The sequence below is a fragment of the Staurois parvus genome, unplaced genomic scaffold (genome assembly GCF_062004578.1).
Source record: "Staurois parvus isolate SC_StPar_1 unplaced genomic scaffold, SC_StPar_1.0 ptg000274l, whole genome shotgun sequence".
NCBI lineage: Eukaryota > Metazoa > Chordata > Amphibia > Anura > Ranidae > Staurois > Staurois parvus.
This window is the reverse complement of record NW_028318070.1, coordinates 848,336-870,039: the sequence shown is the minus strand read 5'-3', so window position 1 is coordinate 870,039 and position 21,704 is coordinate 848,336. Positions and strand designations below refer to the sequence as shown.

Here is a 21,704-nt window from a genome sequence, read left to right as displayed (position 1 = left end):
CTGTCCAAAAATTAAAAAAAAAAACAAAAAAACAAAAAACAAAAAAAAGGTTTTGCCTTTAGTTATACTTTCAAGTAAATTAAAAGACAAACTTGTTTTTTTCAGTTTAGATAGTGTTAAAACAGTTGTTTTTTTCCTTCCAGTGAAATGAATGTCAGATAATATATCTTCCCTTCCATGAAGGATATCTTCTCCTAGACAGCTGTCACAGGAACAAGTGTCCCTATTGGAAGATTCCCCTCTATTTCTGATCTGGTTGGAACTCAAAATTTTAGATGTACCCTCACTTTCATTCCAATGGACACTAGGTACCTGGAAAATTAAAGATAATAAATCTTCCCAATAGGGTGACAGACAGCAATAGAAACCTTCAGAAGAGAAAGCTAGTGCTCAGCCAAATTAACCTCAGGATTTGAATGAGGTCATTTTGTAAAAGCAATGTACAAACATACAGAGTGAACCATAGTACACCTGGTATATTTTAGTTTGCTCTGCATGTCTGTACATTGCTTTTACAAACCAACCTCATTCAAATACTGAGGTTGATTGGTTTATTGCTGGCTTTCTCTTCTAGTTATTGAAGGTGTCAGGATTATCCGGGTGCTCCCAACAACAGAAATATAGGAGTTTGGTGCTGGATGGATTTGTTATACAGCAGATGTAATGCCCTCCAAGTCAGCTATGCACTTATTTTTTTGGCCAGTCAGAGGATGAGTAGCTGCCTGGGGATGAGTCAGCCTGTGAGTGAGGCAGGAGTTCACCTCAGGACAGGCTAGGGAGGTTCTGAAGGTCAGACCTACTGGAGCCCTCCCACCTCTCCAGAAACCCGAGAGCTTCCAGGAGGAGGGATGGAGGAGGGGAGGAAGCTCAGATCTGCATACGTGAGGGACCTTGGACAATCCCCTGGCAGGAAGCTGGACATGGTGACCAAGGCAACCCTCAAGTATAGCCTGGATGGAAGGGAGCCACCATTAAGCTATCAGGAGAGGACAATGTGAGTACTCTTACACCCCCTGGGCTGGATAAGAGGAGAGTGCGGTCAGGTGGAAAACCCAACTAGCTTCTCATCTGGGGCTGCTGTGCTAAATTGTCAGTTTCTGGAGAGGATGATTCATCCGGGGTCTGAGGAGGTACACCAGAGAGCTGGAAAGCTCTTAAAGGAGAGCCTATTTTTGTCCACACCTGTACATAATTGCTAAGGAGTTTGTCCTCAAGTTAGCCGTTTCCTTGCACATTCCATACACCCCTCAACCCCATCCAAGTTCTAAACCCTTAATAAAATCAGAAAACCAAGCTCAAGGACTGTTTACTGACTCCAATGTGCAAAAAAATGTGTGTTGCCTGGTTGTGCAAAGCTTTAGGGGGACCCAAAACGCAGCGACTCCTGAGGGGGTAGTGCTACACAATAAAAGCCTGGTAGCCTTTAGTTATATTTTAATATGAGGCTCACACTGTCCTAGCTTTGGTATTTCCTCCCTAAAGTTAAATCAGAACTTTACCAGTAACAGCTTGATGGAAAATAATGTTCTTTAGCAAGGAACATACATTCCATGTTATTAATTATGCTACCAAAATGAATGTGTGCTGTAAATTGCCTCCAGCATTGTTCCTACTTCTTCTTGCCGGAGGCGGCCATTTTTCTGAAGCCCAGACCCCCTGAGCAGCTGTAAATCTTTAGACTGTCAGAAGATTGGCCTGTACATTTTTGGCACAGTGCCTAAAGATACAGAGCAACTGAGCATGTGCAAAATACAAAACTGAACAAATACGGTAACCCCTGATGACAAAGTGTAATACTTACCAGTCCTGTGGCTGATATTCACTTTTTAAGAGCTACAGTGCCTAGGGCAACCTCTTCATCCAACAATATTCTGAAGAGTGTCGGATCCCTGGTACCCCACAGAGCAAAGTGGTTCCTCCAACTCGCCCCAACATTACTGGAGACACTATAGTCATGTAGGGGCCAGCAAAAGGAACCACAACTCAAAAGGAACCAAATCTCCACCATCAGGTCACATGGATTCTACTCCCACCCCATTCTCATCAAATCTGGGGGGAACTGGGCTTGAACACATAATTGATTAAAATAGAAGTCTGTTAATTATTATTATACAAGATTTATATAGCTCCAACAGTTTGCGCAGCGCTTTACAATATAAAGGAGGACAGTACAATTACACTACAGTTCGATACAGAAGGAATTGGAGGGCCCTGCTCATGGAGCTTACAATCTAAATGGAGGGGGAGGTGGTACAAAAAGTAATAGCTGCAGGGGATGATCTGATGGAGGTGACTCAAGTACAGATCTTAGGTGGGGGTGGTGTAGGCTTCCCTGAATAAATAACTTTTCACAGATCGCCTAAAGGCAGACAGGGTAGGAGCTAACTGGATATACTGGGGCAGGGAGTTCCAGAGGATGGGGGAGGCTCTGGGGAAGTCCTGTAGGTGAGCGTGGGAGGAGGTAACAAGAACTGGGGAGCAGGAGGTCTTGGAAGGAGAGGAGAGGGCGGTTTGGGCGATATCTGCAGATGAGGTTGGTGATGTAGTTGAGGTCAATGTTGCCTGATGTCTGCCTGAGTTCAGCATTAATAGAAGCCTGGTGCTCATAGCGTCACAAGAACTCACCATAACAAACAACTACCAAATGAAAATTAGCAGGGTAATTATCTGATTTAGTGTAAATTAGCATTTAGATCTATGTGTATGTGTAGAGGTGTGTGTAGGCGTGTGTGTAGGCATGTGTGTATGTGTGTGTAGTGTTAGGCAGGTGCGTTGTCAGACATCAACGTGCAATTCTTTTGTGTGTTGATATGAGTTACTGATGGGCCTTTTTAAATGTGTTTTTCACTTGAAGAGTTGGAGTGGATCAAATTAACAGCCATTGACCAGGGCTTAGTAATACCTGTTGCCAGCACATGAAAACACATGTAACATGCATTTAGGTAACTTGCTATCGACTTCTTCGAGCTTCCCAATGCACTAAAACACCTAACAAATGTACATGTATTTTTGAAAATGAACTACACAGCAATGCTGAGATGGGAAAGGACACTATTTTCATTATGGGGAAGTTCACACCACATGCAGTCCAGTATGTTTTTTTTTCTCTGCATCAAAAATGCATGCATAGTAGGCTATATGGTTTCTGATGGCATAGTTCACACCAGTGTGATCAGTTTCAGAACATTACAGTTCCAGAAAAAAAACAAAACAACAAAAAAAAAAAAGAACATGCTGCATATTTTTCTTGCACTGGACTGTACTGGAACGCAGTAAAATGCATTCACCAGAACACAAAAAATGCATAAAAAATGCACCGGACACCACTACAGTGAAAAAAAAAGGAAAAAAGAAGGGGAAAAAAGAAGGGGAAAAAAAGCTTCTGGAATGCATCCTGAGAAGCATCAAAAATGTATCTGTATACATCAAAAACGCGTTGCAGAAATGTATCTGGAACAGATCTGAAGTGCGTTTGTTTGGTGTAAACCGGCCCTTAGAATTTTAAACCCCAGGGACATTTTGCAGCTGATGTGCTCTACCTAAAGCGCCATCATGGCTGACTGCTATGTACTATAGCCCCATCGTAGCATATCTACCAATATCAACTATCGTTTTTTAATTTACTGTGGACACCTGTCCTCGGAACTGTCCCTGGAAGTCAGATGCAGCTGACAACTCTGCTGAAAAAATAAGGCCAAGCCTGATCTCTAGTTAAACACTAACATGTTAATTGCCCAAAGGATATAGCAGACAACATGTGTAAAACAAACTAATGCTTTAATCTCTAAACTCATTTGCTGGAGCAAGTTACTGGGTTAAGCCAAGTGCTATCCTGAATGGACATCGCATTTGCATAAGACTATCCAGGACTTAACTGTCCGTAAGGACAACTGTAACTGTGACAGGTAATAAAGAACTAGGTTATATGGCAGTGGAGCCATGCGTTATAGGTACTGCAGGGCAGAGTTAACCTATAAGTTCCAGAAAAGTGGATGGAGGAGGGGTAGGGTGAGTGACTATATTAATCCTGGAGGTCTGAGGGAGGGTGAAAAGGAAGCAGGATAAATGTTAAGAGGATTACAGGCTCTGACTACAGATGGCATCCTACAGCCTCCATGCTCTCTCATTTCTTGCCACACGGGTAGAAATGGGCACACAACATGGTAGATGATCCCCCTATACCTACTAAATATACTTCTAAGATCAGCCCAACTAGAGCAAGGTGGTATCCTCTGTAGGAGAACTCCAAAACTCAACATAGTCTTCTTCTATAAGAACATAGGCTGGCCATATACAGTTTTCTTTAGAAAAGTGCTTTAGATTTACCAAAAACCATATAATATGAGGTCAAACTTAAACAACACTTTCAATTGTATCCAATTAGGCAGGCCCTTGTACTACATAGTTGAAGGTAAATCTAAAGGAAATTGGGCAGACATTGGACAGAAAAATTGTATAGTGTATGGCCAGCCATAGCCTCTGAGTGACCAACACTGGAAAAGAGGGCCTGTCTCCTGTACACATTGCAGTCAGTGTCGTCTTAATAGCTTCATGGGCCCCTGGGCAAACTAATGCACTGGGGCCCCTACCAGCCTGTCTCAATTTACACACCTACTCTCAAGAAAATAAAGTGTAAATAGTTGATAGAATTAAGCATGTTTATTAATACTTTCGATAAAATGTATTTTAAACAATAAGAAAACATGCCATAAATCAAAGACTGATCAACACAAAGGGCACAGTGCTGGGGAGTCAGTATGGCACAATACTGAAATCAGGAGGGCACAGTAGAGGGGAAGTCAGTAGGGCACAATCAGGGGCGGACTGACAACTCATGGGGCCCCTGGGCAATAGGGGAGCTTGGGGCCCCTGTGTCCTCACCCACACCTAAAAAAGCCTATGAAAGGTACCAGGGGTATCCCATACTGACCCCGGGCCCTCAGCAGTGCCCGAGTTCCCAAATGGTCAGTCTGCCCCTGGGCACAATACTGGCATAGTGTAATGCAAGATTTCCATGGGGCCCCTATGCACCTGGGGCCCCTGGGCAGTACCCATACATTAAGACAGCCCTGATTGCAGCTGGTCCAGCATAATAGAGTTTTCAGCCCCTGTTCTAGTACTAGTAAGCTGAATTCTGAGTCAGTCCTCCGATCAGGAGTAGCAGGTCGCTTGAAGCCACGAATGTCACCAATTATAGAAGCAATAAAAAGGTGAACTTACCTGCATCCAAGAGAGACCATCTAAAACTACACACTACCAGCAATAACAATCAGCCTATGAAGAGTTAACTTGTAAATAATCACAGAGGTAATCACCTAATAATATGTTGGCATCTCAATACTTCTATACTGTAGCTATAGACAGATAAGTGACATTTGACACAAACAATGCACAGCAGTATTCCCACACAGCTTAATACTACAAGTACACACCACATGGCAATCTAGGAGGACACAAAAACATTGGATTTACGAAAACTGTCGTCATATAGGAAAGCAGCGATGGGGCCGGTTCTTCCATCATGCAGAATGTGCTTTATTTATAACAATTATTCTCATTTCAGACAGGAGCACACTTTGTTTTCCAGGTCTGGGGTTTCCTGCAATCTGGAACTATTCAATATTACATTGCCCACAGCGTTTCTGTGCTCATTAGTTGTGGCAGTGCTCCTCACAGTGACTGCGGGGGAGAGGAGACTCTGAGATCATGCCTGTATGTAGCCAATAATACTAATCAGCAATTATATACTTTTTTTTTTTGGCTTTAGAAACTTTATAGATATTATTTTTCTTGTATATATTCTATAGTTTAAACCTTTCATGCTTTTAAAAAAAACCCAAAAAAAACAAAAGCAAAACAAAAAATAAAAAAACACATTCTCCCTAAAGAGAACCCCCATATTCTTATCAGCTGCTCCAATGCATGGCTTGGCCTGGCAGGGGAAGTTGCAGCACAAGAGGAAATAATCCGACACACAAAATTGAACAAAAACGTCACACCAGACTACTAAAAAGGCTTACATGCCTTACAAGACATTGCGGGTTCAAATTAGCACTAGTGTGACTAAATGGGAAAGGAAAACATTTATACTACAGCAACTTGGAACTCTACAGCTGTTGTGGGACTACAGGTCCCAGCATACCTTGTAGTTCTGCAACAACAGAGGAGATAAGTTGCCTACGTCTGCTAAAATCTACCAACAAGGAAAGGCTATGGTAGGGTAGTGATGAGAACCTGCCAGGACAGCCTGGGACTCATCACCCCCTGGGAAGTACATGGGGCTACGCTAAGAGGGGATGGAGGCAGACGGAGGATGAGAAACCTGAAAGCCATCCTGCGTTCATCCCAGGAGCTGCCCACAGTGCGTCTCTTCAGTCCATGAATGAGCTTCTGACAGCTGCAGTCTGGCAATGGACGCTCACAGTAAGTGCTGCAGAAAAACGAGTAACCAGAAGCCAACTTCCAAATCAGACAGGAGCACTACGTCAGGGATGGGGGGGATAAGGTGCTAGAAAGGTGTGAAGAATGACTGGCGTCTCTGCTTACCAGACAAGCCTGAACCCTTTCATTAGTGCAGAGATGCTCGGGCAATGGGCACATCGCAGCCTGCCCAGTCCCAGCTGTCTATGTTCCAGGGCATATTGGATAAAAAAAATAAGGCGACTGTCAGGCCTGCTGGGTAATGTATATGTCCCCTCTTGTCCTCTCACACTCTTCCTCTTCTCTCTCTCTCTCTCCCACCAGAGCTGTAGAGCACAGCTCCTCTGCTGACAATGTGAGCCGAGCATGTGCAGAATTGAGAGAGATGTGGGAAGCAAAGCCAGAATTGGCATTCCTACCAGACACTCTGCCTCTGAGTGGGAGGGGGAATCTGCAAAGTATTGGACAAGAATCAGAACTTACAGAGGGACCCTGTAACACCAAAATATTCAGCATACAAGTGCCCTGTGCAGCAAGGCACCCTTCACTGTCTCCCCCCCCCCTCCCAGCCTCCCTCTGGACCACAGTTGCCTTTGCAGTAATTACTAGGATGGAGACACATGTTCAGCTAGAGATCTTAAAAATAACATCCTGCTCCCTGTAGTTAACACTGTTCTCTCCTCGCACATTTCATTACACTGCCACGTGCAAAGTAGCTCAGTTTTCTCCCTGAATCAGCAGAGAAACCAAAAAAAAAAAATGTGCAAAGTACGGCATACCTGTGATTGAAACACCTGACAGGAGTGAACCACATGACAGGAGTGAGACTTTCTCAACGAACATTGTACTCCCCCAACATTCTAAGATGGGAAGGACCACCTTTCATTGTAGATATATTGGAACTTATGAGCAAAGGACATCATGGTGTGTATAGATGCCTACATGAACACTATACTAAACAAAATACAAACACTGCTGCGAGTATTGTTCCATATTTCCAGGATGTCAGTATCCAGAAATAAGCAGTGCAATCATATAGAGGTCTAGAACAGCATCCTTATTAAAGTTCAATTGTAGCCTTAGCTTTTCATGGCTTATGCAAAGTCAGGGAGGATAATTAAATAATGTTAACCCCTCGCCGCCCAGAGGATTTACCCCCTTCCTGACCAGGCCATTTTGTGCGATACGGCGCTGCATTATTTTAACTGACAATTGCGCGGTCATGCAACACTGCGCCCAAATGAAATTTACGTCCTTTTTTTCCCCCCACAAGTACAGCTTTCTTTTGGTGGTATTTGATCGCCTGTGCATTCTTTATTTTTTGCACTATAAAAACAAACAAAAAAAAAAACAATTTTGAAAAAAACTATATATTTCTCACTTTTTCGCTATTAAACATGTCCAGTAAAAAAATTTAAAAAAATCTAATTTCGCCATAAATTTAGGCCAAAATGTATTCTGCTCCATGTCTTTGCTAAAAAATAAAAATCCCAATATGTGAATATTAATTGGTTTACTTGAAAGTTACACCCATGCACAAATGGCGGTATACATACTGGGATTTTTTTTTTTTAATTATTAGTAATGGTAGTAATAGTAATGGCGGCGATCAGCGACTTATAGCGGAACTGCGGCAGGCATTCGGACACTGGGGGGGAATAACTTGGTGTCACCGACATTCCCATTGACACCAATACTGTGATCAGTGCTAATAAAAAATCACTGATACTGTACTAACGGCACTGGGCAGGAAGGGGTTAACATGTGGGGCGCTCAAAGGGTTAACTGTGTGCTGTTTTACTATGTGTGCTGTGTGTGTGTTTCACTGTAAGCACACTGCTTTGCAGGGCTCTGTTATGCAGAGCCCTACAAAACAGTGTGCAGGAGCTGACAGGGGAGAGATTGTTTAAATACAGATTTCTCCCCCATCAGAAATCCTCGGCGATCGCCGGGTGCCGGCAGGGAATCACCGGCCAGGACCCGGTGATTGACAGCAGAGACCGCGATTGGCTGCGCACGCGTGCCCCCTACCCAGAATTGCAAACTCACATATATATACGTGATGTTGTGCACCCATGCAGCGGTATTTTCGCTATAAGGCGGCGCGGAAGCGGGTAAACAGACTTGTTTTTACTTTTGTATTTACTTTAATAGTGTGTCTAAGTTACACCAAGCTCAACTTCCTCTGCAATCTTCTAAAGTATCCATATATTCCAATGGGGGAGCAGCCGTCCACCTCTCCAGAGGCGAGAGCAGCCGTCCACCTCTCCAGAGGCGAGAGCAGCCGTCCACCTCTCCAGAGGCGAGAGCAGCCGTCCACCTCTCCAGAGGCGAGAGCAGCCGTCCACCTCTCCAGAGGCGAGAGCAGCCGTCCACCTCTCCAGAGGCGAGAGCAGCCGTCCACCTCTTCAATGGCAAAGCAACCATCCATCTCTCTGAGGTGAGGTCCATATATCTGATGTGGGAGCAGCGGTCCAGCAGACTGGAACTCCCTAAACAGTAAAAGCTACTGCACTTCAACCATCAGTGAGTTTAAAGCCTATCTCTGGGAAAAACAAGAAACTCCTCCAAACTCCTCGCTCCCAACCCTTCTGATTGCTGCCATTAACAAGCAACATGAAAACTGACTTTTTATATTTCCTAAATCCTTGGTCCTGAGTCTTCTCTTTGGTTTACATGAGGCAGGGTCCTTTTTTGGGCATCCATGCTCCTGCTTGTATAACATGAACACTTCCTTTTGGCTATCCATCAGAGGGGTCCTCTCCAGATCCAGGTGTGATGTCATTGCGAGCGGACTGTCAGGGACTGAACAGTGCAGGCACATCTGCAGAGCTGGATTAGTAGTCCCTGCATGAGGAATTGGTACTGGTCAGGGAGCTAGACAGCCGAGTTAAAGTATGTAAACTCTAACAATAACTTTCCCCTATTTGCTCTCTTTCGGTCTATTAAATAGACCATTGAATGTGTTTTGTTATATCTGTTTGCCAAATGCAAAAAAAAAATATAAACCTACGTGTCCTGCCAGAAATCATGTGACATAATAACTTCCTGTCATCTCTGCTTCTGGACTCTATCAGTTTGCATTGTTCCCAGCTATCTCAGTGGACTACAAAACACCACCTGTTATGGGGAAGAGACAGAGGGGTTATGCAGTCCTAACACAGAGTTATGTAATCCTAGCACCCTTTCTTTCCTAGAATGACAACACTGCTCAGTACACTTGTTACTCTAGGACAGGAATGTGTTAATGGCAGGATTAACAGGTTGAAATAAAGTTAAAAAAAAGTGCAAAAAAAAAAAAAACACAAATGCATCTGCAATAGCGAAGGATTGGTAAGCTGCAATAACATTCATTTTTGTTCTTAGATTCAGATATGATTTAAAGTGGAAGCTTAGTCAAACACTAACTATACTTAAAGGATAAGGTTACCTTTTGGACAAAAATAATAAAATGCACTTTTTTGCAGGTAAATAAATGTGCATTTATTATTTTTGTCCAAGGAGCCTGTAAAGCATTTCACCAGCGATCGCGATTAGTAGATCGCTGATACCATGCAGGTCTCCTGCAGACCTGTCCAGGAGGTACGGTGAAGCAGATATACTGACGCGAAACTTCAATGAACTACCACAGTGCTCCACAGCGCCATGGTAGTTCATTGAAAACTACAAGCCGACAGCCACTAAGGCTGCCAGGACTTGTAGGCATTCATTCACAGAACTCTGTGAATGAGTGATGCGACCGTGTGGGCGGTTTTCAAATCTGACAGATAGTACAGGAAACCTCTCCCCATAGTATCTGTCAGAGGGGAGCAGTGGGCGCAGCTTCAGCTATGGGAACATGTTACATATTCCACCCTGAAAACGGGTGGAACATGCAACATGTTCCAAAGGTCAACTTATCCTTTAGATTTACTCCCACCTCCATTCTAAGGCTTCTACAGGTGAAACTCGAAAAATTAGAATATTGTGCAAAAGTTCATTTATTTCAGTAATGCAACTTAAAAGGTGAAACTAATATATGAGATAGACTCATTACATGCAAAGCAAGATAGTTCAAGCCGTGATTTGTCATAATTGTGATGATTATGGCTTACAGCTCATGAAAACCCCAAATCCACAATCTCAGAAAATGAGAATATTGTGAAAAGGTGGAATATTCTCAGCTCAAAGTGTCCCACTCTAATCAGCTAATTAAGCCATAACAGCTGCAAAGGGTTCCTGAGCCTTTAAATGATCTCTCAGTCTGGTTCAGTAGGAATCACAATCATGGGAAAGACTACTGACCTGACAGTTGTGCAGAAAACCATCACTGACACCCTCCATAAGGAGGGAAAGCCTCAAAAGGTAATTGCAAAAGAAGTTGGATGTTCCCAAAGTGCTGTATCAAAGCACATTAATAGAAAGTTATGTGGAAGAAAAAGGTGCACAAGCAGCAGGGATGACTGCAGCCTGGAGAGGATTGTCAGCAGAAGGCCATTCAAAAGTGTTGGGGGACTTATTGGAATTAGAGCGTTGTCTGCTCTATTATGCCTTTTTTATCGGTGCAATTGATAGCCCCTGCGTGGGTGTGTTTTGTTGCCTCTGTTTTCTACTGTTTAAAATTAATAAAAACCATTGAAATACAAAAGTGTTGGGGACTTTCACAAGGAGTGGACTGAAGCTGGAGTCAGTGCATCAAGAGCCACCACACACAGACGGATCCTGGACATGGGCTTCAAATGTCGTATTCCTCTTGTCAAGCCGCTCCTGAACAACAAACAACGTCAGAGGCGTCTTACCTGGGCTAAAGAAAAACAGACCTGGTCTGTTGCTCAGTGGTCCAAAGTCCTCTTTTCTGATGAGAGCAACTTTTACATCTCATTCGGAAAGCAAGGACCCAGAGTATGGAGGAAGAATGGAAAGGCACACACTGCAAGAGGCTTGAAGTTCAGCGTAAAGTTTCCACAGTCTGTGTTGATTTGGGGAGCCATGTCATCTGCTGGTCCACTGGTCTTTAGGGTCAACGCAGCGGTCTACCAGGAGATTTTGGAGCACATCATGCTTCCTTCCGCAGACGAGCTTTATGGGGATGCTGACTTCATTTTCCAGCAGGACTTGGCACCTGCCCACACTGCCAAAAGCACCAAAACCTGGTTCAATGACCGTGGGATTACCGTGCTTGATTGGCCAGCAAACTTGCCTGACCTGAACCCCATAGAGAATCTATGGGACATTGCCAAGAGAAAGATGAGAGACATGAAACCGAACAATAGAAGAGCTGAAGGTCCCTATTGAAGCATCCTGGTCTTCCATAACACCTCAGCAGTGCCACAGGCTGATAGCTTCCATGCCACGCCGCATTGAGGCAGTAATTGCTGCAAAAGGGGCACAAACCAAGTACTGAGTACATATGCATGCTTATACTTGTCAGAGGTCCGATATTGTTCTATGTACAATCCTTGTTTTATTGATTGCATGTAATATTCTCATTTTCTGAGATTGTGGATTTAGGGTTTTCATGAGCTGTAAGCCATAATCATCACATTGATGACAAATCACGGCTTGAACTATCTTGCTTTGCATGTAATGAGTCTATCTCATATATTAGTTTCACCTTTTAAGTTGCATTACTGAAATAAATGAACTTTTGCACAATATTCTAATTTTTCGAGTTTCACCTGTATATTTTATTTATTTATTACAGGTACTTATATAGCACCGTGACCTTACACAGCGCTTTCCATATATATTGTACATTTACATCAGTCCCTCATCCTCAGGGGGTGTACAATCTAAGGTCCCTAACCCTCAAGGGGCGTACAATCTATGGTCCCTAACTTACATTCATACATACACATACTAAGGCCAGTTTAAACAGGAGCCAATTAACCTACCAGCATGTCTTTTAGAGTGTGGGAGGAAACCGGAGTACCTGGAGGAAACCCACGCAGGCACAGGGAGAACATGCAAACTCCAGGCAGTGGTGCCGTGGTTGAGATTCAAACCAACGACCCTAGTACTGCCAGGCAAAAGTGCTAACCATTTAGCTACTGTGTACATAATATATAGATCTATATGTCAGATTTACTTACCTACTCTGAGGGCGCTCTGGTCTAGTCACTTGATTGGTTCCCAGTACTGGCTTCAGTATGGAGGAGGGACAAAAGACAACGGATGCCTCATAGTAAGCCTATGGGTGATATCATCACCCAGGCTCTGCAGCCATTGTCTGATCACTGAAGCCAGAGCACGGACCCCATCATGTGACTTGACCGAGCCACCCTCTGCATAGGTCAGTATACAGAACTTTCCTTAACAGGTTATTTAGAATAGGCTTAGAATAGGGGTGGGAGTAGATTTAAGTATAGTTAGTGCTTGACTGAACTTCTACTTTACGTAAATCCTAAAGTGGTAGTAAACTGCCACAAAAATACAAAAAATCTGGCCCCAATCAGGTTTAAGTCATAATGTACTAGTATGCTCCGCACTGCAAGTATGACTTACCTACCTGCAAACAGAGCCCTCCAGCACAGCTCTGTCATGGCTCCGCGGGCGCTTCCATCTTCACCCAGTCTTCTTTCCGGGTTAATGGGCTCCAGCCGCTTGAATGGCCAGGGTCTCAATGATGTCGATTCCACGGCATACTGTGTATCCTGAATGCAGAGCATCACAGTGCACACGCGGGTGACAACATCGTCTATTGCAGATGTGAATATCTCCTAAACAGTACGTGTTTAGGAGATATTCATTGTACCATCAGGTAAGCCTGAGTGTAAGCTTACCTGTAGGTACAACTTCAAAAAGACAGTTTGCTACCGCTTCAAGGTCAGAAAAAGAAAAAGCATGCGGGATGGATTGAGTGGGAGGGGTTCACGTTTGACTAGAGTTAAGCTTTAAAGTGGAACTAAATTCCAAAGGTACTTCCTTGAGCTCCAACAGTGCGATGCCCATGAGGTCCCTCACCCAGCATCTTCTCCCTAGTTTCTTCTAGGTGCCAGTCTTCAGCCATCCTGATTGGCTGGCACAGGACAACATTGGTCCCTCATATGCGAGGAGTTCAGTCATGCTGGCTCACAAGTACAGTATGCAGCTCAGTGTATATTCTAAGAAAGACCATGAGCATGTAGGTAGGTGTATTTTATTGCTGAAGAGACATTGCAATAAACACACTGGCTGTCTTTAGTCCACTTTAAAATGTTGCTGATTAAAGCACAGTGTTTGTGACCGCACAGGGGATGTGTCAGACCGCCGGACATAGGCTGCTTCTCTTACACAGTATGCAGCAGTCCTCATATACAGCAGGCTGCCAGGGAAGAGGGGGATTTGGGTGCACAGGAGCTAAAGTATAAATAAAGCAAGAGGTTACAATCAGGGCTTTCTTTTCAGTAGAACATGGGGGAACGCAGTTCCAGCACCTCCAGCACAGAATGTTTGTACTGGTAAAGGGGGCTGGGTTTGTTGGAGTGTCTATTGATGCTAATTGCTGAAGATCTATTGTAGCTGGGGGGTCTATTGTTGCTCTATGGTTCTTATGTTGTTAGGGGATCTAATGTTTGGGGGGGGGGTCTATTGATGCCGGCTGCTGAGTGATCTATTGCTGTCAGCAGAGGTCTTTTGTTGCTGGGGCAGATCTATTGTCAGCAGAGATGTATTGTTGCTGGGGTAGATCTATTGTTGCTGGGGGTGTATTTTGTTGCTGGGGGGGGGGTCTGTTGTTGTTGGAAAGCCTCTATTGTTGCTTGGGGGTCTATTATCATAGCACATCTAAATTTGGCTTATTCACAGTTATTAATATTATTATTATACAGTATTTATAAAGCGCCAATAGTTCGCTCAGCGCTGTACATTACAAAGGGGGACAGAACATGTGACAGAACAATACCAATACAATGCAAAACATGAGGGGATCGAGGGCCCTGCTCTTTCGAGCTTACAATCTAGGAGAGTTGGGATCCATATGATCCATATTGATGTCTCTGAACGTGCAGTGTTGAAGATAATGCAAACATCTGGAAAGTAAACAGTAGTACTGGCTTTCCCTTGTCTACACTGGTCTATATTTCCACATATATAAAAAAGGAAGAAAAAATAGGACACGGTAGTTGTGAACGTAGGACATCTGACCATCTGTTCCCAGCATCAGGTGACTGATCCCAGCCAATGGAGTCTGTGTCAGGTGACAGAGCTCAGCTGTCACTCTGAATGAGCATCACACTCTCAGCATCTCTGATCGGATGGCATCCTGGGACAGCAGTGCCATGGACAGTTACGTGGTCACAGAGCTACGTGACAGTTACGCTGGGCCTTGTGCACAGTGGAATGTAGCTGGCTCTCTCTTAACTAAAAATGGGACATGGCAACAGAGAGGTAAAACAAACTGTGCTGCACTTGTTTGAATACGACACTGGACTGACAGTTTTTACCACGTTTGTCCGGCACACCGTCAGCAGCTAAAAGGTGACACTAGGGTGATGAGCATAAAGCAAGATGTCATCACATCTATTCACAGACTCAGCAATTCCATATACACTGTGGAGCCTCAGGCAAAGCTGACTCATTTCGAGCACCGGGGAAGAGAAGCTAATGAGAAGAGAGCAGGTGCTGGGAACAAGATGTCGTTTTGGTGCCTCCTAATAATTATCTGCATCTCATAAGCCTGGCTTCTGCAGTCCTTTCAGACCTGCCTCTGTTCTAGGAGAAATGGTCACGTTGGTTTGTAAAGGAACAAAGACCACTTTGGCACCCAGGTGGGAGGACTTGTGTGCAGAGGGTGAGGTAGGGACAAGTTATGTCAGAGGAGGAGAGCCTATGGCTTGAAGGCTTGCAATGTGTTCAGAAAGGTTGAAGCAATCTCAAAGATCACATATTTCTTTTACGTTCAACCCGTTATACTCAGTGCCTTTTACATATTAATAAACCTGGAGGTGATGGAAATTGGACATGTGTTATGTAACCAAGAGTATGTTCATTACCAATGATGTGCATTATAGAGGAACCCCAGCCATTGCTGTGCACAGGAGTGCCCTTCAGCCTATATCTGCCTCTGCAAACTGCACTGCATATTCACACAGCTATTTCCACTTGCTTGCTTCAGGGCCGCCATTAAAAATCATAGGGTCCCCTCATATACAGTGAAGGAAATAAGTATTTGATCCCCGGCTGATTTTGAATGTTTGCCCACTCACAAATAGATGATCAGTCTAAAAATCTAATGTTCGGTGTATTGTAACAATGAGACAGAATAGCAACAAAAAATTCAAAAGAAATGCATGTCTAACAAATGATGCACTGAGTGTCCTATCAGTCCCCAACCCCTGCTCCTGAACGGATGGGCTCTAGGGACCTTTTATTTATTCTATGGGAGCTACAGCCTGAGGGATTATTATGCACGTGCCCAAAAGTATTTGAAGCGGAACTACACTGCATCTGAGCATCATAAACCAGAATGCTACTTAATTCATTTATAATATTCAAAGCAAACCCACCCATCCATTCATGTCTCCATGCTTTATTTTGCTGAGAAGTCAGTTTGAAAAGACACCCCCCCTAGCATTTCTGGTCGTGGTCACCTTTAGTAAGGGTGGATGATTCATGTAGCATTAACGTCCTGGAATCCATCTGCCCTTAGCTCAGGCATGCATGCAGTAAGGAAGGTGTGCTTAGCTGAGAAAACCCCTCCTCCCCTCCTGAGGACACCTAGAATGTATGACATCATTTGCCCAGGTCTGGAAACCAGGAAATTACTGAAGAACTGTGGAAAAAAAAAAGTTTAAAAACACAAGTAATATGACATACTTTCCTATCAATTTACAAATGCTAGCAGCATAAGGAATACAAATAGTCATTGTTGATTGGGAGAGTGAAGTTCCAATTTAAAGAGTCCCTTCTCTGCCCCAAACCCCCAGCTGAACTGATTAGACCTGGACCCAGTATAGACAGGCTGGCTTTACCCTCTATTAGCAGCCCTGACTGACCTATTCATGCCAGCAGACACTTAAAGCTGAACTCTGAATACATATATAGGAGATGGTTCCCCAACTAAGAATTTGTATTTCTGTCCATGCAGTCTTGAGATTTACAATCCCTGCCAGACAGCACAGCTAGCCTGGACCCAACTTTTCTCTGCTCCTGTTAAGCAATACAACCTGGTCCCCTACCTGCCCACAGCCTGTGACTGGACAGTGACAAAGCAGCAACAGACTGATTGACTCAGCAGACTGCTCCCTCCCCCTAACCAGCTTCTGGAGTGGATCCTTTTACCATGGCTTACTATTGTCAAGGAACACTCTACATCCATCAGTGCAGTATAAAACATTGCCTGGTCTGATGACTCTTGATTTCCCTACAGATGGCTGTGCATAAAAATCCCAGTAGATCAGCAGATTTTGAAATACTCCAAAAACCATGCCTCGTTCAAAATCACTTAAATCTCCTTTCTTCCCCATTCTGATGCCCAGTTTGAACTTCAGCAAGTCGTCTTCACCACATCTAGATGCCGAAATGCATTGAGTTGCTGCCATGTGATTGGCTGATTAGTAATTTGCGTTACCAAGCAATTGAACAGGTGCACCTAATAAAGTGGCCGATGAGTGCAATTTGAGGTTTGTTTTTTTGTGGGCCCCTAAAAACAAAATTATAATCTTCATAATTACAAGGCTAAATAGCGCGAAGCAGATTCTAATAAAAAAAAGTAGAATTTTGTGATTCTTGCAGAAAATAATACAACCCAGACAATGTTTGACAATTGTGCAGAACTACTTCTATGCGCCCACGCTGCAAATATCTTACCAATGTGTTTACAAGCGTTTGGCTTTCATATTTAAAGTTGATGCAGCTCTATACAGGGAATTGTCCCTGAATTAGTAACAGTGCAAACAGAAATCTTCACAGGCCTACGCTGCCATTAGTATCAGATTTACGCAGGAAAACCTGAATAGAAAAAATAAACATAAAAACAAAATGATAAAGCCTAAGGCTCCATGCACACGGGACACTTGTGAACGATGGAAACTGACTGCTGGAAAACGTAGGTCTGTTTAGCCACGTTTGCATAACGCGTTTATGTGCGTTTGCGTTTAGAAGCGTTTTTTAAAAGATAAGCACAGGAGAACCTCCCAAATGCCCAGAATGCACTGAAAAGTGGTAAATTATTAACTATTTCAGACTGTTTCAGAGAAATACAGAGAGTAGAAGCAGAGACAGCAGTATGTGTTTCCAAGGGTGGGAAAGTTGTCTGGTGGAGTGAGTCATTAAGGCCACCTGGCAGGGGGTCTTCATGAGGAATTTGAGGTGTGAATGGTCATTAACATATCTTTTGCTTCCAAGGGTGGGAGAGGTGTGAATTGATCCTTACAATGTGTGACAAGCTTGGTAGGAACATCCTGTGTTCAGTGTTTTGTCCATCTGAGTACCTTGAAAATGCTTTGCATGCATTTTTCATGATGAAAAAAGGCTCTGGACAGCATCGGGAACTGGAAGAGTTAAAAAAAAAATTGCAAGCAATTTGCCGCATTTACAAGCGTTTTGCATTTGAAACGCTGATAAAATTGATCGTCGAACGCAAGTTTCCTGCGTTAAAAAAAACGACTGTAAAGTCAAATACCTGTAAACGACTGTAAATGAAGATGTGTACATGGACACATATGAAAACATCAGGGTGAGTTCAGGGGCTGCTGAAAAAAAACCAGCTGAACATCTTCTAAACATGAGTTTATCAGCTGCAGTGTACATGAGCCCAAACTCCAGCCAGGTTTTTGGCACCTGTCCAACCCCACAGCCTGTCACACTCAAAGACTGACAGCTTCTGCAGCTGGAAAGTGCACCTAGTGGGTATATCATTTAAGGCAGTATTTGCCCAGGGATGAATGGCCCGAGTGCAAGAAGTCCATGTTCCAGGCATTCTTCCTTGGGTGAACACTGCCCATAACATTAGTTGCACCATCCAGCAGCTGTCAGACTCTCAGACCTCGACAGGCTGCCGACAGCGCAGCTGTGTAATTTGCCCACACCTAAATTCTGCAGCCTCATGCACCGCACTAGCCTCATGCACATGCACAGGGTCTTAACGTTTTTAAGCAAATCTTTTTTTAGTTTAAAGTTTATGTTATCCCAACATTTCATATTCCTAATATGGGTCTGTTGTACTCATATTAAAAAGTATCCTGTCCTCTTTGTATTGCTTCCTTTGTGTGACATACTTGGTGATCCTGCCAGTCCTGCTTTCCTATTTCAAACTGACCAGGCTGGGGATTACATCACATCTATCTCAGTGTGGTCACTTTTCTGGCTGTGCTGGGAACACAGCCTGCCTGTCCTCCAATAATCAGACTTGTGCTGACACCCCCCACCCCTGCACAGCCATTTACTGGGAAGATCAGTCCATTTACTGGGAAGATCAGTGTACTACTATTTCTCCATCCCGAGCTGTCTAAGCCCCTAATGCAGCTCTATACAGAGGTTATTTGATTGTAATGTTTATATATATATATATATATATATATATATATATATATATATATATAACATACTGTATACACACACACGTCTTGCCTTTCATTTCAAACTGAACGGGTTGTTGTACAAGGTGAGGGTTCACAAACAGGTGTGCTCAAAAGCTTGCATCCCCTTGGAGAATTGGTGGTATACAGTACATACCATTTTTAAAGAAAACATGAGTAAGCAGGCAAAACAAATTTTTATTTAGTATGAAATTCATATTCAACTGTAGATTATAACAGAATAGTACAATCATAAAACAAAACATGGCAACAAGTAAACAAATTAAATGTGACCTGTTCAAAAGTCTGCATACCCTCAGTTCTTAATCCTGTGTATTGCCCCCTTTATCAATGACAGCATGCAATCTTTTGTAATACTTGTCTATGAGACCCCAAAATCTTGCAGAGGTACAGTTGTGTTCAAAATAATAGCCGTGTGTTGAAAAAAGTGAATAAAGCTCAAAATCCTTCTAATGGTTTTTATTTCCATACACACAAATGCATTGGGAACACGACACATTCTATTCCAAATCAAAACATGAAGAAAAATAGATCAAATTTGTGGTGTTCCTCTATAGCAGTGGTTCTCAACCTTTCTAATGCCGCGACCCCTTAATACAGTTCCTCATGTTGTGGTGACCCCCAACCATAAAATTATTTTCGTTGCTACTTCATAACTGTAATTTTGCAGTGGGGGGGAGGAATAGCGCCCCATCGTTGGCGTCAGTGGGGGGGAGGAATAGCGCCCCATCGTTGGCGTCAGTGGGGGGGAGGAATAGCGCCCCATCGTTGGCGTCAGTGGGGGGGAGGAATAGCGCCCCATCGTTGGCGTCAGTGGGGGGGAGGAATAGCGCCCCATCGTTGGCGTCAGTGGGGGGGAGGAATAGCGCCCCATCGTTGGCGTCAGTGGGGGGGAGGAATAGCGCCCCATCGTTGGCGTCAGTGGGGGGGAGGAATAGCGCCCCATCGTTGGCGTCAGTGGGGGGGAGGAATAGCGCCCCATCGTTGGCGTCAGTGGGGGGGAGGAATAGCGCCCCATCGTTGGCGTCAGTGGGGGGGAGGAATAGCGCCCCATCGTTGGCGTCAGTGGGGGGGAGGAATAGCGCCCCATCGTTGGCGTCAGTGGGGGGGAGGAATAGCGCCCCATCGTTGGCGTCAGTGGGGGGGAGGAATAGCGCCCCATCGTTGGCGTCAGTGGGGGGGAGGAACAGCGCCCCATCGTTGGCGTCAGTGGGGGGGAGGAACAGCGCCCCATCGTTGGCGTCAGTGGGGGGGAGGAACAGCGCCCCATCGTTGGCGTCAGTGGGGGGAGGAACAGCGCCCCATCGCTGGCGTCAGTGGGGGGAGGAACAGCGCCCCATCGCTGGCGTCAGTGGGGGGAGGAACAGCGCCCCATCGCTGGCGTCAGTGGGGGGAGGAACAGCGCCCCATCGCTGGCGTCAGTGGGGGGAGGAACAGCGCCCCATCGCTGGCGTCAGTGGGGGGAGGAACAGCGCCCCATCGCTGGCGTCAGTGGGGGGAGGAACAGCGCCCCATCGCTGGCGTCAGTGGGGGGAGGAACAGCGCCCCATCGCTGGCGTCAGTGGGGGGAGGAACAGCGCCCCATCGCTGGCGTCAGTGGGGGGAGGAACAGCGCCCCATCGCTGGCGTCAGTGGGGGGAGGAACAGCGCCCCATCGCTGGCGTCAGTGGGGGGAGGAACAGCGCCCCATCGTTGGCGTCAGTGGGGGGAGGAACAGCGCCCCATCGTTGGCGTCAGTGGGGGGAGGAACAGCGCCCCATCGTTGGCGTCAGTGGGGGGAGGAACAGCGCCCCATCGTTGGCGTCAGTGGGGGGAGGAACAGCGCCCCATCGTTGGCGTCAGTGGGGGGAGGAACAGCGCCCCATCGTTGGCGTCAGTGGGGGGAGGAACAGCGCCCCATCGTTGGCGTCAGTGGGGGGAGGAACAGCGCCCCATCGTTGGCGTCAGTGGGGGGAGGAACAGCGCCCCATCGTTGGCGTCAGTGGGGGGAGGAACAGCGCCCCATCGTTGGCGTCAGTGGGGGGAGGAACAGCGCCCCATCGTTGGCGTCAGTGGGGGGAGGAACAGCGCCCCATCGTTGGCGTCAGTGGGGGGAGGAACAGCGCCCCATCGTTGGCGTCAGTGGGGGGAGGAACAGCGCCCCATCGTTGGCGTCAGTGGGGGGAGGAACAGCGCCCCATCGTTGGCGTCAGTGGGGGGAGGAACAGCGCCCCATCGTTGGCGTCAGTGGGGGGAGGAACAGCGCCCCATCGTTGGCGTCAGTGGGGGGAGGAACAGCGCCCCATCGTTGGCGTCAGTGGGGGGAGGAACAGCGCCCCATCGTTGGCGTCAGTGGGGGGAGGAACAGCGCCCCATCGTTGGCGTCAGTGGGGGGAGGAACAGCGCCCCATCGTTGGCGTCAGTGGGGGGAGGAATAGCGCCCCATCGTTGGCGTCAGTGGGGGGAGGAATAGCGCCCCATCGTTGGCGTCAGTGGGGGGAGGAATAGCGCCCCATCGTTGGCGTCAGTGGGGGGAGGAATAGCGCCCCATCGTTGGCGTCAGTGGGGGGAGGAATAGCGCCCCATCGTTGGCGTCAGTGGGGGGAGGAATAGCGCCCCATCGTTGGCGTCAGTGGGGGGAGGAATAGCGCCCCATCGTTGGCGTCAGTGGGGGGAGGAATAGCGCCCCATCGTTGGCGTCAGTGGGGGGAGGAATAGCGCCCCATCGTTGGTGTCAGTGGGGGGAGGAATAGTGCCCCATCGTTGGTGTCAGTGAGGGGAGGAATAGTGCCCCATCGTTGGTATTAG

General features: G+C 45.8%; 1 protein-coding gene across 4 annotated transcripts in view; it reads right to left on the bottom strand.

Annotated features, from left to right (window-relative positions):
- GRAMD1B (GRAM domain containing 1B) overlaps positions 1 to 21,704 on the bottom strand; it is a 348,949-nt gene that overhangs the window by 175,448 nt on the left and 151,797 nt on the right. Inside the window, exon 1 of one of the 4 annotated variants that reach the window (XM_089681635.1) lies at positions 6,547 to 6,774. The exons of the other annotated variants lie outside the window; for them this stretch is intronic. Within the exon in view, the coding sequence (XP_089537761.1) occupies positions 6,547 to 6,569 (23 nt within the window). The 5' untranslated portion in view covers positions 6,570 to 6,774. Of the gene's footprint in view, positions 1 to 6,546; positions 6,775 to 21,704 lie in introns of those variants that run through there. 4 annotated transcript variants of the gene reach the window in all.